The sequence below is a fragment of the Phycomyces blakesleeanus genome, assembly GCF_001638985.1.
Source record: "Phycomyces blakesleeanus NRRL 1555(-) unplaced genomic scaffold PHYBLscaffold_4, whole genome shotgun sequence".
Lineage (NCBI taxonomy): Eukaryota > Fungi > Mucoromycota > Mucoromycetes > Mucorales > Phycomycetaceae > Phycomyces > Phycomyces blakesleeanus.
This window is the reverse complement of record NW_017265137.1, coordinates 1397785-1412575: the sequence shown is the minus strand read 5'-3', so window position 1 is coordinate 1412575 and position 14791 is coordinate 1397785. Positions and strand designations below refer to the sequence as shown.

Here is a 14791-nt window from a genome sequence, read left to right as displayed (position 1 = left end):
TTTTTTTTTTTTTTCAAAGTCTTATTTTTTTATTTTTGCTATAAATCCTCTATATTTAAGCGTTTACCAAAAAAAAATTGAAAGGGTAATTTTTTTTAGCAAGTATACTTAAGAGAACCTTAAAGACAAGTGTTAAAAGCTGCGGAAGCCTTTCTATTGGATATGTATTGTATACCTCTTTGATAGCTATTACAAGTGATAGTTATATCAAACCAACTACTGATAAGCGATTGTATATTAAAGAATTATATATATATATTAATTTCATAATAAGTCCTTTAACACTATAAGTTTATTTCATAAAATATTTTTGCATTTACAGCTAGTATTTATACAGATAGAAATAAGTATATAGAAAAATACAAACAGCTCCTAGTGTCTTTTGTTGAATTTGATATACAGAGATCTTGGTGTAAATAAGGAAATACCATCATATACAATTCCATTTTTGTGAATCGAGTTCTCAGATAGATCCCATTCATAATGTTTCACTATACAAACTTAAAATAAATATCAAAAAGCCTCTTTGTTTGTCTGTTTGTCTTTTTGTTGGTATAGTAATTTTTGAGAAGGTTGACTTACACAACATAAGCAGAATAACCTGTTGCTCGGCCATACTGAAATTAATACCAAGACACTTTCGGTTTCCATCACTGAAAGGTGCCCACGTAATACCTTCATGCTGATCATGTTCGCCTCCTTTACTGAATCTCTCGGGATCAAAGACAGTCGGGCTCTTCCAAATGGCTGGGTTCTTGTGTATTGTCTCAATGTCTACACTTATAATTGTACCCTTTGGAATAAATACCCCGGACAGAGTAACATCTTCTGTTGCTATTCGCTCAAAAAGTGTACCAAATGGTGCATTCAAGCGCAAAGTCTAGAAGAACAATGGTATAGTAAGCTTCATAAGATTTGATATGCATATATGTGTTTGTAATATTTAAATACCTCTTTTATAATCATATTAATATAAGTAATATGCTTGCATTCATTAACAGTTGGGGTACTAATATTAGCATCATCTCCTAGAATATCTAAAGCTTCTTTGCGTGCTTTATTCTGTACATCCTATTATGGTTCGAGATATTAGAAACATGTGCTATATTCAATGTATTAGCTTACCTTGTTCATAGCCAAGTGATATATACAGAATGATATAGAGCTTGCTGTAGACGCATGCCCTGTTTTTTGTTTTGTGGAAGAAATCAATTTTTAGGTTTATGAAGGCATAAATAAAAACAATTTACTAATAATAATTTTACTCGTATTTTTTTTTTACCTGCGACGAGAAAAGCTTTTAAGTTTTCCTATAAAGTATTTGTGTGTGTGTGTGTGCATTATTAATAAAAGATAGAGAGAGAGAGAGAGAGAAAAGTTAAATAAGCAGACAAGCAGGGGGTTTACTTACTCGTAGGCCACCTGAGCCACTTGCTTTATCTTCTTTCATTTCAGCTTCAATGATAAGTGTCAAAAAGTCTTTTTCGCGGCCATCATCAGGCTGACCTATTGCTTCCTGTATTTTTTCTTTCCTTTCATTCACCATCTCAAGGGTCAGCTCGGTAAGTTTGTCTATACCTTTTTTGGCCTTTGCGTAATCAGGATATAAGTAGCGAGTGATATGTTCAAGAGAAGGAGTAATATTTAAAATTGGAGCACTAATTCCTGACATTGCATCGTTATAAGCTGATGTCCATTCAGAATTTTCTTCTCTTGCAGTCTTGAAATCAAATCCTACACATGTTTTTTCTCTCTCTTTTAATATATATATATATATATATATATATATTGTCAGCATAGAAACAAATATCTTACATACCGAATAAGGCTTTTCCCATAGCATCAAAGGTTATCCTGTGTAGCAAGTCGGCTAGCATGATGTTTCCATTGGACTTGTCAATCAGTCTGAACATGTCTGGAATCATGCGTCCAAATAGCTCAATAGGTGCAGTGCGGTGAAAAGCCGGGTTCATGATCTAATCAAATGATAACAAGAGTAATAATAAAACAAGGTTTAAGAAAGACAACGAACAGTAAATTGATACCGTGAATTACCTTGCGTTGATGTTTCCAAATCTCACCACTGGCAAATGCAATGTTTGAACTTCCAAATAGACGTATCATAAGACTATCCTTGTTTAGAGTGTTCATAAACCGGGTTTTCTTTGGAAATATTTCTAAGTGTAAGTGTAAGGATAGATATGAATTATTATCATTATTTTTTTTATTTTTTGCTTGGTTTTTGGGTTTTTGAGTCTTAGTTTCATCTGTATTGACATTTCTTTTATATATATATATATATATTTTTAAGCTTGCTGATCTACCTCCTTTCATCAAAACGTATTGTACTGCATGGGGTTCGGTTACAAATACTGTCCAGTATAAAGGAAACTTTGCCTATTAAGCATTAGGTTGAGAAGACAATTGGGTTGACTATATGCATTTTACATCCTCAAAAAAAATAGTATATATACACTTACAATATAAAAACCTTTATACTTGTGAAGAAGTGGGGAAATCAGCCGCTTTGTCCGATGCTCCACTGACTCAGCGGAAAAAATGGACTTGGAAAAGGCAAAGAAGGAGACCTTTGGGAAATGCCTCAATTTATAAGGAGCGGCAGTAAAATCATAGACCTTCTTGCAGAGAAATAAAGCCACTGCTGCGACCACATAAAATCCTTTGGGTACGATCTTTGCAAATACTGTGATATAAGATTCGAATGATGGAGATATGTGATTGATTGTATCCATAGGAGAGAAAATAAGATAAGATAAAATAAAGAGTGGCTAAATGATTGACAAAAATTCTATAAGACAAAAAAAAACAGAGAAGTGTTTATAAAGGAATTTTGTTTGTTGTATAAGCTTAGACTATATCTGCAGTTCTTACTTTAAGGTAAAATTACACACACACAAAAGAAAAGGATGCATATGTACATTTTCTTAATGCACATGTATAGATAATTTATCAGCCATGCTACTAAGAACATTTATAAAAAAAAACGATAATAATAATCAACGTAAATTAGAGTTAGACAAAGGTTTCTTGATATCCCAAGTTTTCTTTCAGTTTTATTTTAATCTTCTTTATAGAGATCCCTCGATAATTTCAAGGCCAAGAGGGGGGGCTAAATGTCTTGAAAGTAACGAGTGCGAAGTATATATTTTCCGATGGAGGTAGAGGGAGTGTCAAAGAATGCTTTGTTAGAAATACCCACTCAGTAAAAAAGAAATAGTTGGCAGCCAAGTATTATCATAACTTGATTGATTGAAATTCTTTTTCGTTAAGGATTCAAGGCCAAAAGTTATCGTAAAAGTGAAATTAACGAGAATCGTGAAAGCCTAGCCCTGTTTTTATAATGAGGGCACCAAAGTCTTGAAATTATCGAAGGACCAGTGTATAAAGCATAATTTGATTATTAAGTTGCAGCGAATACTACTAAACTATCAATAACAAACAATCTGATTTCTACATGTATACCTCTTTGTATTCACTATTTTAATAAGCAATTTCTATTTTTTGCTTTATTTAAAAAGTTCCAATGAAACTTTTACTTTGGACATACAATGCATTGACTGCACCAGATGTTCTTATCCAAAAGCAGTCCACTCTAAACTTCCATTGTTTTGCTTTGTTTTTTTTTTCTCAGGGTATTTTAATAAATATAAACGTAAATTTGTTATTATGTTATGCAAAAGTCTATATTGATATTGACTACCAATTATTCCTATTTATTTATTACTAAAAAAAAAAACAGAGGAATAGAGGGGAAGGTGTATGATCAAGACTGTCTTTTTTTTTTCTATAATGTGGATTCACAAGGTCGTATTCCAAACAAACGACCTTTTTACTTTAAAAACGATGCTAGCTTTTTAGTAAATTTGCTTTATTAACTATTGTATTTCAATGTAAAGAAAGTAATAAGAGTTCAATATTGTTTCTTTGGTAGATAAAGTCACTGGCATGGTATGCATTAAAATAAAATCTCCAAAGAAAAAATGAGGAAAGATTTCTTCCCATCCAATTCATATATGTACTACACTCACTACACACACTATACCCATTGGTGGAGTGATAGACACGATGTTCTTTACATATGCTATTACTCTCTTTCTTTATTTTTTTATTTTTTTCTTATCCCACTTGTAATCCTAACTTATTATAAGTCTCTTCCTCCCAGAATATTATTATTAACAATACTATGATCTTGATATTGTATATATATATCCCAACTGGCTGACGCTACTACCATTTTTGCTTTGTTGTTGTTGTTGATTTTTTACTAGAGAGAGAAAGAGAGGAAAAAGACATATATCCTAATATCCTCACTATAAATAACGCGATAATATCTTTGCACTTGGTTATTCTACTTGGGGAATGTAAAGCCAAAGGTCAAACGTTCTTCTTCTTTTTCTCCTCTTTGTGTGTGTGTTTTTTTGTTGTTGTTGGAATTGTGCACCTTTGACAGCTGTATTTTGTATATACTAGATGTATTCATACTCATACTCACAAATGCACACTTAACATTAGCTTAAAGTCATTCCAATCCTAAGAATGGCTAATTGAACAGTTCTTGGGCTGACTGTGTGACCGATCGATTCTCTCATAAAGGCCGTCAGATCTGCAAGTTTTGCATCGGGGTTTCGCTTCATTTCGTTCTTGAGATGGCGTTCGGCTCGTTCATCGAATATGAACGCTCTTCCTTTTCGTTTTTCAGTAATCCCGGTGCCATTCTGCCGCCATCTTTGGACTGTGTTGTGGACGGTGGATTTGGGTATGCCAGTCTTCTCGGAGATTGCAGAGAGTGGGATTCCGTGAAGGGCACCACCGACGACCATGCCTATTTCATAGTCTGAAAGTTCCTTGCGCTTTTTTAGATTTTTGGTTTTGGTTTCGGCTTTGGTTTTGTCAGACATGAAACGAGACTCTTTTTTTTGGGGGGGAAAGTCTTTTTTGCTATCAAAATAAGTGAAAAAAAAAAAAAAAAAAAAGTAGTGTATAGTGAAACGGCATTATTATTTTATATATAAATAATGCGTATCTGGAATTAAATAAGGTTTGGGCGTCATTTGAATATTTAGGCGTCGATATTTTTTATAAATAGTAGGCGATTAAAATAATAATTTATGAGATTGATTGGCTTGTATGATTATTTTTAAGTAAAGGGAAAGTAAAGGAAAATAAGTAAAGAAGTCCACACAGACACACACACGCACACGCACACACATATATATATAAAAGTAAGTAAGTAAGTAAGTAAGCAAGCAAGTATGTATGTATTTATGTATGTATGTATGTATGTATATTTGTGATTGTAAAATAATGTAGTAATTAATACAGACAAATTGTTTGCAAAAAAAGAAAAGAAAGAGAAAAGTAATCATCTCTATTTTTTGGTTTTGGTTTTTTTTTTGGTGTATGTAAAGTATGTATATATTAACGATCCTTCTTGGTCTTGTCCGAATTCTCTCTCCTGACTCTATCCTGGGTTTCTTTTGCTCTCTGCATAGCTGCACTCAAATGACGCTTAGCCATGTCGCGCTTTTCCTTGTCACGCTCCATCAACACACTCTCGGCCAACAAACCATGGAATCCATAGTAGATACCGGCCAACAGACCAATACAGAGAGATGCGACAGTGGCCCAGAGCCAGAACCACTTCCACATGATTGCATAGGCCGTCACTTGGGCCAAGATATCGAGTCGGCGGGGATACATAGCGATGAGTGCATAGATCAAGGTGTTTTCTATCAAGTCAAAGATGGTCGTGGCAACCGGAATCCAGACACCAGGACGGGCCCACTTTGGTGCAGACCGGAATGCGTAGTACATTAGCAGACACAAGACGATTGTGCGGGACAGCAGAAACGCACTGTCGTAGACCAGCATCGATTGGTATGCCATTCTACCCTTGGGGCCATAGCTACTCAAATGACCGTACACTTCAGCGGAAGTGGTGGGATAATAGTATTCGAGTACATCCAGAGTTTCATTTCCTTCAGAGTCAGTCTTTGCATTGGGATTGGCAATCTAAATACATGTATATACATGTATATAATGTGAGATGATGATTATGATAATGATGATGTTAGAATTCTAAAGAAGAAGAATAATATGTATATGTATATATTTCCGTAACAGAAAATTATAATTATAAATGCATATAATTGCATATATATATATATATAATTATATAATTATATCTTTTAATGTACTTTATGATACAGTAATAAAACAGAAAGAAAAATGTTACCTTGGCATAATTGTAGACACGGTCCAGAAAGACCTTTGACAATACTACAGACAGAATAACCACGCGAGGGTTACTCAAGTACTTGCCCACTGACTCAGTAAGACGCGGGAAAGGATCAAGTGAAACCATTGTAGTAATAAATTTTTTGTTCTGCTTATTCAATTCTATTTTATTATTTAGTTATTTATATTATATATATATATATATTTAAGAAAAAAAAGGAAAAAGGAAAAATAAATAAATAAGAAAAATAAAATATATATAGCACAATATAATATAATATAATATAATATAATATAATATATTTTTATATTATGAAATGTATGCCCATGTTTCTTCCTTTTTATTTGTACTTGTTCTCAAATCCCTTTTTACTTTTTTTTTTTATTGAGGATCAAAATTGTGAATTGTTTTAGCAGTCACACAAAGTACAAAATGAAAGGTTATTTGATCATAATGATCAAAAGAAAAAAAAGAAAAAAAGGCTATTGTCAGGATTATACAATTCTTAAAGTTGAATGTCTTTTATACGTATGTGTGTGTGTGTGTATGAGAGAGAGAGAGAGAGAGAGAGAGAGTGAAAAATCTATATATAAATAAAATGGTGATAATAGTGATAGAATATAATAAATATATAAATTATGCTTCAGTTTCCTTGTTGCCATAAGAAGAACCAGGAGCATCGGTTCCCTTTATGGTTTCATGCTTCTTTTGCTGTTAAATAAAGAAAATGCCATTTTGTTAGAATAATGACTCGCTTTAATTATAAATAAATAACTTACTCTCTCTTCTTGAAGACGTTCATTCTTGACCTTGAGCTTGTCCTTACGGGCAGTACTCTTGTTTCCTCCTCCTCCGGCTGTCAATTCAACATTCATCTGTCTCTTTTTGAACAATGTATGGTGGAAGGCCAAAGCTTTCTGTTTATATATATATAAATTAGTATCTTGATTCCATTTTCTTTATTTTATTTCATTTTACTTACACTCAAATGCTTGGATGATTCGAATTCCATAAACGCAAATCCCTTTGGCTTTCCAGTCTGCTTGTCTGTCAAGAGACGTACAGATGTCACACCGCCAACGGACTCGAAATGCTTTTCCAATTCTTCCTTGGTAGTGTTGTAAGGCAAGTTTCCGACAAACACAATAAACCGAGCACCTTTTTCCTGGTTCTCATCCTTTTGTTGTCTTTTGTTCGCCTTGTTTGTTGCTCCTGTGGTCTCGGTCTGTTTACGCTTTGTCCCGGCACCAACCGAGCCTGACTTTTCTGATTCGTCTTTCTCATCGTTTTCACCAACCACAATCTTTGTGGCCTTCTTTTTGTTTTCAGTAGGTTTTGGCTTCTGGTCTGCAATTGTCTTTGATGTCTTTTGGTCTTCTTTTTTTGGAATCGCTCCTGAGGAAGGCTCGATGTGTGTGGGGTCGTCTGCTTCAGGAACTGCAGTTTCTTCAGTGAAACACTGCTTCTTCTTTGACTTTTGCTTGAATGCAGCAGCCTTTTGCTCGCGCTTGGTCAATTTCTTTTCTTGGGCCATTTCTTTTTTTTTTTTTAAGAAAAATATATATATATAGATTGAATGTGTATGAGATGACTTTTTGATGATCTTGGGAATCTGTATATTATGCTTTTTTTTTTTCTCTTCTAAAAATAAAATAAAAAAATCTCTCCATAATAAAGCCGTCACTTAATAAATTCAAGCACACACACACAGAGATACATACAAGAGATAAACTGACTGACTGACTGACTGACTAATAAACTGGCAGACAGGCTAAATAGACAGACAAGAAATACAGGCCTAATTTTATTTTATTTTATTTTATTTTATTTATATATATATATATGAATAATTAATCATGTATAATAAATTAATAAAGAAAAATAAATAAATATCTACAGTATATTCTTTAATTATAAATAAATATGTTCAAAAATATCAAAATACTTGGACGGCCATTATTGTCTTCTAGACCTCTGTTGGGTTGCAACACTACCATCACAAACAGTAGAATTACATGCGTCTCTCGTCGTGGATTCACAACAGCTGGCGGCAGTGAAACCGAACCTACCAAAACGATCTACAAGGCCAAGCAGACAAAGATTGGATTGGGAACAATTATCCTCTGCACCATTCCATTCATCACATTCGGGTTGGGAACCTGGCAAGTCCAGCGCCTGAGGTGGAAGGTTGGACTGATTCAGCGATTAGAAGAACGTATGCATCAGCCTGCCATTCCTTTACCTCGTCGCATAAAGTATGTGTCTTATTTTATTTCTTATTTGAGGGTGGTGTATGTAGTAGAGTAAGAATTATTGATACATTAAATAATTATAGAAAACGAGAATAAGAGATAAATTACCTGCTTGTGTATGGTGCTTAGGGTGTCTATAAAGTGAGAGTATATATATATATATATGTGTGTGTGTAATAAAGTAAATTATGATATTGATATTACTTTAATTAAATTAATTAAATTTCTTCTTTAGCCCTGATGCTTTGGATGATTATGAGTACCGTCGCGTAACTGTCAAGGGTCACTATCGTCATGACCAGGAAATGTTGTTGGGTCCTCGTACGCGAGGTGATGGTAACGTTGGGTATTTCTTGGTGACCCCGCTTGAGCGCCCGAATGGTTCGACTATTCTTGTGAAGCGTGGATGGGTCCCCACCTCCAAGAAGGATCAGAGCACTCGACCAGAGAGTCTGGTACAAGATGAAGTACAGGTTGAAGGATTATTGCGTCAATCAGAACAGGTAAAGTAAATATATATATATATATATATATATATTGTGGGATATGATTGTATTATGCTTTTTATTAATCTTTATTTATTTTTTCTGTATAGCCTAATAGCTTTACCCCTGATAATGATATCGCAAGAAACCAATGGTATTGGGTTGATGTAGAAACAATGTCGGATCTGATGCATACCGAACCTCTATTGGTAGAGAGAATGTCAGGTAAATAAATAATATATCTATATCTATATATCAAACTCTAAATCTATCTATTATTCTCTCTTGTATTTCAGATCAATCTTCAAGTCAGGAACATCATTGTATCGAACGAGGAATTCCTGTCGGTCGATCCCCGGTTGTTGAAGTGCGTAATAGCCATATGAGTTATATCATTACTTGGTATGCACTTTCAATTGCCACTACTGCCATGCTGGTCAAATTGTTGAGAAAGCCAGTCAATAGACCCACAAAGATCAAACGCAATTGAGACACAGAAAGAACAAGTTTTTTTTAAAGAAACAATAAAAAAAAAAGAAAGACTGTAATGTAGAATGACTATATGAAACAATACCAAAAGATATATATATATATATTAAGGATAAAAGAAGGAAAACTATAGAAATGCTCAAAGGAATAAAAAAGAAACAGAAAGGCTAGATAGATGGATATAGTTGAAATTGAAAGAAAGTGAAGAAGAGCAAAAGAGGGGAGAAGGGGGGTATACAGAAAATAAAGAAAAGAAACGGTACGGTACGATATAGTATGGTATGGTATGGTATGGTATGGTATGGTATTGGGAGGGGGAGTGGGGGGAAATTACGGGCAATTTTGTTGTTGTTGTTGTTGTTGTTGTTGTTGTTGATTATTATTATTATTTTCTATTTATCTTGCGAATCCAGATCGGCCACCCGTCGATCCAAGACTGTCTTTAGTTCATGAACCATGGTCTGTGAATCATGCTTTGTAGAATTCACACGCGCCTGTTTCAATACAAAAAAGAAAGAAAGAAAATTGAGATTAGATTAGATATTTATATAGAAAATAAAATAAAATAAAATAAAAACGCACCACTTCTTCTCTCTTGAGCTTCATGTCAGCAATGCGCTCCTGACGGCTCTTTCGACTGCGCTCTGCCGTTGTGTTGGGTTCCACCACATCTGCAGTTGCCTCAAACAACTCTGCCTTGGACGGCAAGGGCAGATGACCGACATCCGAGACGTCTTCAGATGTCACGAGATCTTTGTCCAACGACCGAGGAGTCATCATCATCATTATATCCTCTTCATCCTCTTCCTTGACAGGTGTCTGGACAGGAGAGTGGACTGGGGTAGCCAGGTTAGATGGCTCAAGGAATTGCTGCAGAGCGTCTCGTCCCATCTGCCACTCGATTGCTATATTACTCATATCTGTCTGCAACGACTGGTATTCTCGTAAAAGGTGGTTTTTCAATTCATCATCCGTAGCCGACCCTTATTATTATTATTATTATTATTATTATTATTATTATTATTATTATGTAAAGACATATTCACTACGATTAATAAACTAAACTCTCAAAATATGTATTTACGTTATTATTATCATTATTATTATTTACCTGCACTTATGTGTCTGATATCATCATGACAGAGATAGATCTTTGCTTCAAAGGTTCTAATTTGTTGGTCTAGGCTTGACAAACGATGGATAAATTGGCGTAACCGACCATCTGCCACAGGGGAAGCCGGCATGGAAGGTGCATCTGTTTCTGGTGTAGCAGTAGGTTTGCCTACATACATACATACATACATACATACATACATACATACATACATACATACATACAAATAAACAAATATGAAATATTAAATTAGGGATAACAGTAGTAGCAGTAGCAGTAGCAGTAGCAGTAGTACTAGCAGTAAATTTGAAAATAGAATATATATATATACTCTCTAACACTATCACTAGCACTATAGTATAGTATAGTATAATATAATATAATATACTATACTATCACAAACCCATTCTCAAAAGAAAAATTTAAAAACTTACACAACTCATTATCCAAGGCTTCTTTTGACTCAGTTGCAAAAGCCTTTGTTTCGGTCACCAAACGAAACAGGACCATATTGACTGCATGCCAGCCGTTCTCATAGTCTCCTCGGACTGAGTCATGGGCCTCTGTCATGATATCCAAGGCCAGGAACTGCATCATACACTCGCGTCTCTTGGAATGCATCAACTGGGCCAGCTGTTTGAGGTAATCCAGGCCGAGCGGGGCTTCTTCGTCCCTGTCGAGTGCGCTCCCGACGGCGGACAGGGAAGCGATGGAGCGGACATTGTACATTTCATAGAGCCGGGACACGTTTGTCTTGTTGACCTGATCCGAGAGATCCATGATCGCTTCCTCGTAGACCATAAATGCCTTTCGCAGCAGACCGGCCAGACGCTGGCGCAAGGCCATGCAGCGTCGTGATTTGCTGGTCTGTTCGATGCGAGAGATTGGAGACAGAGGGGTCGAGAGGCGGTACCCACGCGAGACGAGTTCGATTTCCTGGATTGTGATCAAGGCCCGGTGGATCCGAGTGTCCAATCGATCACACTCCTCGACCAAGGTCTGCAGCCGTGAGAGCGCAGTTTGGTAGAGTTGCCTGATCCAAGAACGTCTCTATTAATAATAAAGAAAGAAAGAAAGAAAGAAAGAAAAGAAGAATTAGAGAAAAATATATATATATATATATATATATATAATTGTATTATTTTACCATGTGTCGGTACACAAAGAATAAAGAGACCGAGCTGCTCAAAGTGATGGTTACTGGTACAGGCATGATTTGATTCCTTGGCTGGACGATTCGTTCGGTTCCAAAGGCTAGTAAGAGACCTGCGATGGTTGCCAGGGTTCCGACATGGCTCGAGGGTCTGTCGGCACTGAAGCTAAACGGGAGTTCTGCGGCCAGGTGTTGTTTTGTGTGGACAGAAAGGATTTCATTAAGCAGCGGAGAGGTTACGATGAGGTATTTGAACTTTTCCTCAAACGCTGTTTCTTCAGCTATCGGAAGTGAGACCGAGAATGTATCCTAAATATAAATATAAATATTTTATATTAATATTAATATTAATATTAATATTAAAATTATTATTTTTATTTTTATTTAATAAAGACTTGCATGGAAAAAGGAACGTCTCCAGAAACGATAGATTGCTGTAGACATTCTACCCAGAACAGGTCTTGATTCAGCAGGTCTGTGGCCAGTATAGATCTGAGGTAGTTTTACGGTCTTTTCGTTGCTTTCGATAGCTATATCGGACAGATTATTTTGAGCAATAGATTCTTTACAAAGCAAAAGGTATTTAATATATCTTTTCTTTATCTTCTCCTTACATTCCAAGTACTCTGCCAAAGGGCTATCTTCATATACAACAAATTCAGTCATGAAAAAAAAATAAAAGCAAAGATGTAGTGTAGTGTAGTGTAGTGTAGTGTAGTGTAGTGTAGTGTAGTGTAGAAGGTGTCTATGAGCTATAGGTAGTCTATCTATATGAAAAATAGAGAAGAAAGAAAAAGAAAGAAGAAGAAGAAGAAGAAGGGGCAAAAACAACAAGAGAAAAGAAAGAAACCTTTTTGGAAATTAAATAAAAACACGTACACACACAGAAAAGTACAGTTTCTTTTTTTTTTTTTGCTTTGTAGACGTATCAACTCCGACAAGGAATCTTACAACAGCAACCAAAATCAGCTGCTTTTATTACCACCATAAAATCTAAAATTTATACTATATTATAATCTATTTAGATTTACAGAGTGCACGAACAAACCCACTTTAATCCACTCTGCTGTACTTCAGTCTCTAGCCTATCATAGCCTATTTTCACTCCACTCTACTTTATTCTATGTGTTTTATATGCATTTGTATATTTATAATTATTAAAATCATATTTTAATAATATATATATAAAGGGGGGGGGGGGGGGGGAATGAAATGAAGATGCTAATAAACAGAAAACAAGAGAGAGAGAGAAAAGAATGATAATAATATAGGTTTTTTTAATAGACTATATACATTTATATTATTACTATTATTATAAAGATAAAAGATAAAAGATAAAAGAAAGAAAGAAAATAAATTACTATTGCTAGTAAATGATAGTATATTATATTATAGACATTTGTATAGCTTAATAGGCATTGTCTAGTACAAGACCAACAAACTCATCCAGGATTCTGTCGTGTGCAACATACTTTACATTTCTTTCAAAATTGTTCTCGACTGAGGGTGAAGGCCTGTAGGGTGTGGGCTGCAGTAAAATAGAAGTGAGAGGAGGGGATTGTGGCCCTTGCATTATTGTGATTGAATTTGAATTTGAATTTGAATTTGAATTTGAGATGGAGTGATTTTGGTAATCCCCTTTGTGACTCTCGATGCTGCTCAAACTACTGACACTGCTTCCACTGCTACTTGTCCGTCGACTGACTGGAGGGGATAGATATGAACCAGATTTGATGATAGGACCAATGCTTCCATTATGATTAGGAGTAGTAGGAGTAGTAGGAGTAGTAGTGCTGTTCCAGTCACAGGAGATATGTCTTGAGAGATTATGGATGTCTAGGATTGGCAGTTCTATTTTGTGGTGTGGGGCATTGTAGAATGGCAGACCCATCCAGGTTGCTGCTTGACAGGCATTTGTGATTGTTGGATCAATAGAGCTAATATGATGATGATGATGAGGATTATAATTACTACTGTTGTTTGTGTCTATTGATTTTTTTGTCGTCGTTGTTGTTGTGGTTGTGGTGGTTGTGGTTGTGTGCGTGTTTTGATGCAGTCCAGGTTCAGGAGATCTTGCAGAATGGTCACAGACATCCGTCATACTGCGTCTGCCCAACCGACGGGCAATTTCTTGACGGATAAAAGCCTGTTTGTCTAGAGAATCATCTTCACCGAATCGCTGGCGGGCCAGACGATAGACACGGCACCTCAGATCGTTGCGTTTGTTTTTATCTCTATTCTCTGCTCTCCATTTGCGCATTCTAATAAAGATTGATTGATTGATTAATTGATTGATTGATTGGTTGATTAACAAGGCTATTTACCTTTCAGTAGTTTCTTCTCTGGAGATTACTTTTTTGGCATGGCCTTTCCATCGTTTCTGATCACGGCTGCGAACATAAGGGATATTGTGGATATTTGGGTTTTCCATGTGTCGTTTTCTAATAATAATAATAATAATAATAATAATAAAGAAATTAGTAATGTAATTTAATTTATTTTGGTTGCTATAGCTACAGATTGAGGATTTGGAATACATACAAGTTTGATCGAGTGGCAAAGACTAAATATATAAAAAAAAAAATGATGAGTACAAAATAAATAATTATTTATTTTAATTTGATTTAATTACTTTTTGGACATTGAGGACAAGTGAATACTCTTGAGAGAGACAGTGATGATGGCATTTTATTATGATTATTATTTTGAGTGTCTGGTAAGTTTGATTTCAATACAGTAAAATATGAAAATAAGAGGAAATGGTAGTAAGTGAAGAAGACAAAATATAAAAGATAAAAAAGAGATAAATAAATAAATAGAAAAAAAAAACTTATTCTAGATCTCAATACTAGCCTATCTTTGTGCAAAATCCAAAAAAAAAAAAAAGATATATATGGACCTCAAATACCTTGTACTGTATCAAAACAGACCAAAAAATAAAAAGCAAAATAGGATTCCTTCTTGCCATCCCCCCTTCCTTCCTTTTTTTGTCCCTTGTTCTTTAACCCTTTTATCTACATGCCCTTCATATGATTTCCT

General features: G+C 35.0%; 7 protein-coding genes across 7 annotated transcripts; 1 reads left to right on the top strand and 6 right to left on the bottom strand.

Moving 5' to 3' along the window:
- Window positions 1-372: 372 nt before the first annotated feature.
- Window positions 373-2753, bottom strand: PHYBLDRAFT_141511 (CYP509 protein; the record flags this gene model as incomplete). The annotated part of the gene is made up of 10 exons (XM_018430604.1): window positions 373-491; window positions 583-880; window positions 952-1071; window positions 1126-1184; window positions 1283-1310; window positions 1412-1734; window positions 1820-1976; window positions 2056-2177; window positions 2325-2397; window positions 2481-2753. 10 exons carry the CDS (start codon window positions 2751-2753, stop codon window positions 373-375), a joined length of 1572 nt encoding a protein of 523 aa, XP_018295681.1.
- A 1776-nt stretch (window positions 2754-4529) lies between these two features.
- Window positions 4530-4919, bottom strand: PHYBLDRAFT_141510 (Homeodomain-like DNA binding domain-containing transcription factor; the record flags this gene model as incomplete). Its single annotated transcript, XM_018430603.1, has 1 exon — window positions 4530-4919. One exon carries the CDS (start codon window positions 4917-4919, stop codon window positions 4530-4532), a length of 390 nt encoding a protein of 129 aa, XP_018295680.1.
- Window positions 4920-5416: 497 nt separating this feature from the next.
- PHYBLDRAFT_76462 (hypothetical protein) lies at window positions 5417-6385 on the bottom strand (the record flags this gene model as incomplete). The annotated part of the gene is made up of 2 exons (XM_018443155.1): window positions 5417-6033; window positions 6257-6385. 2 exons carry the CDS (start codon window positions 6383-6385, stop codon window positions 5440-5442), a joined length of 723 nt encoding a protein of 240 aa, XP_018295679.1. The 3' UTR covers window positions 5417-5439.
- Window positions 6386-6621: 236 nt separating this feature from the next.
- PHYBLDRAFT_185581 (hypothetical protein) lies at window positions 6622-7867 on the bottom strand. Its single transcript, XM_018439097.1, has 3 exons — window positions 7242-7867; window positions 7039-7176; window positions 6622-6970 (listed from the first exon to the last, which is right to left on the bottom strand). The coding sequence occupies exons 1-3, from the start codon at window positions 7791-7793 to the stop codon at window positions 6896-6898; spliced, it is 765 nt and encodes a 254-aa protein (XP_018295678.1). The 5' UTR covers window positions 7794-7867; the 3' UTR covers window positions 6622-6895.
- Window positions 7868-8182: 315 nt separating this feature from the next.
- PHYBLDRAFT_141507 (hypothetical protein) lies at window positions 8183-9486 on the top strand (the record flags this gene model as incomplete). The annotated part of the gene is made up of 4 exons (XM_018430602.1): window positions 8183-8514; window positions 8747-9014; window positions 9107-9221; window positions 9293-9486. The coding sequence occupies 4 exons, from the start codon at window positions 8183-8185 to the stop codon at window positions 9484-9486; spliced, it is 909 nt and encodes a 302-aa protein (XP_018295677.1).
- PHYBLDRAFT_179942 (hypothetical protein) lies at window positions 9485-12566 on the bottom strand. The gene is made up of 7 exons (XM_018438236.1): window positions 12367-12566; window positions 12152-12282; window positions 11747-12061; window positions 11034-11649; window positions 10597-10767; window positions 10068-10468; window positions 9485-9979 (listed from the first exon to the last, which is right to left on the bottom strand). The coding sequence occupies exons 1-7, from the start codon at window positions 12416-12418 to the stop codon at window positions 9878-9880; spliced, it is 1788 nt and encodes a 595-aa protein (XP_018295676.1). The 5' UTR covers window positions 12419-12566; the 3' UTR covers window positions 9485-9877.
- A 436-nt stretch (window positions 12567-13002) lies between these two features.
- PHYBLDRAFT_185579 (C2H2-type zinc finger transcription factor) lies at window positions 13003-14439 on the bottom strand (the record flags this gene model as incomplete). Its single annotated transcript, XM_018439096.1, has 4 exons — window positions 13003-14013; window positions 14077-14193; window positions 14294-14315; window positions 14385-14439. 4 exons carry the CDS (start codon window positions 14437-14439, stop codon window positions 13161-13163), a joined length of 1047 nt encoding a protein of 348 aa, XP_018295675.1. The 3' UTR covers window positions 13003-13160.
- Window positions 14440-14791: the final 352 nt, after the last annotated feature.

Bases quoted from the DNA above. Each gene is read 5' to 3' on its own strand.
- PHYBLDRAFT_179942 (XM_018438236.1), bottom strand. From the start codon at position 12,418: ATGACTGAATTTGTTGTATATGAAGATAGCCCTTTGGCAGAGTACTTG. The intron at 12,283-12,366 runs GTAAGGAGAAGA...TGTCCGATATAG, and splicing joins TTTGGCAGAGTACTTGGAAT to CTATCGAAAGCAACGAAAAG. The intron at 9,980-10,067 runs GTGCGTTTTTAT...GTATTGAAACAG, and splicing joins AGCTCAAGAGAGAAGAAGTG to GCGCGTGTGAATTCTACAAA.
- PHYBLDRAFT_185581 (XM_018439097.1), bottom strand. From the start codon at position 7,793: ATGGCCCAAGAAAAGAAATTGACCAAGCGCGAGCAAAAGGCTGCTGCA. The intron at 7,177-7,241 runs GTAAGTAAAATG...ATATATAAACAG, and splicing joins AATCATCCAAGCATTTGAGT to AAAGCTTTGGCCTTCCACCA. The intron at 6,971-7,038 runs GTAAGTTATTTA...TTTATTTAACAG, and splicing joins AACGTCTTCAAGAAGAGAGA to CAAAAGAAGCATGAAACCAT.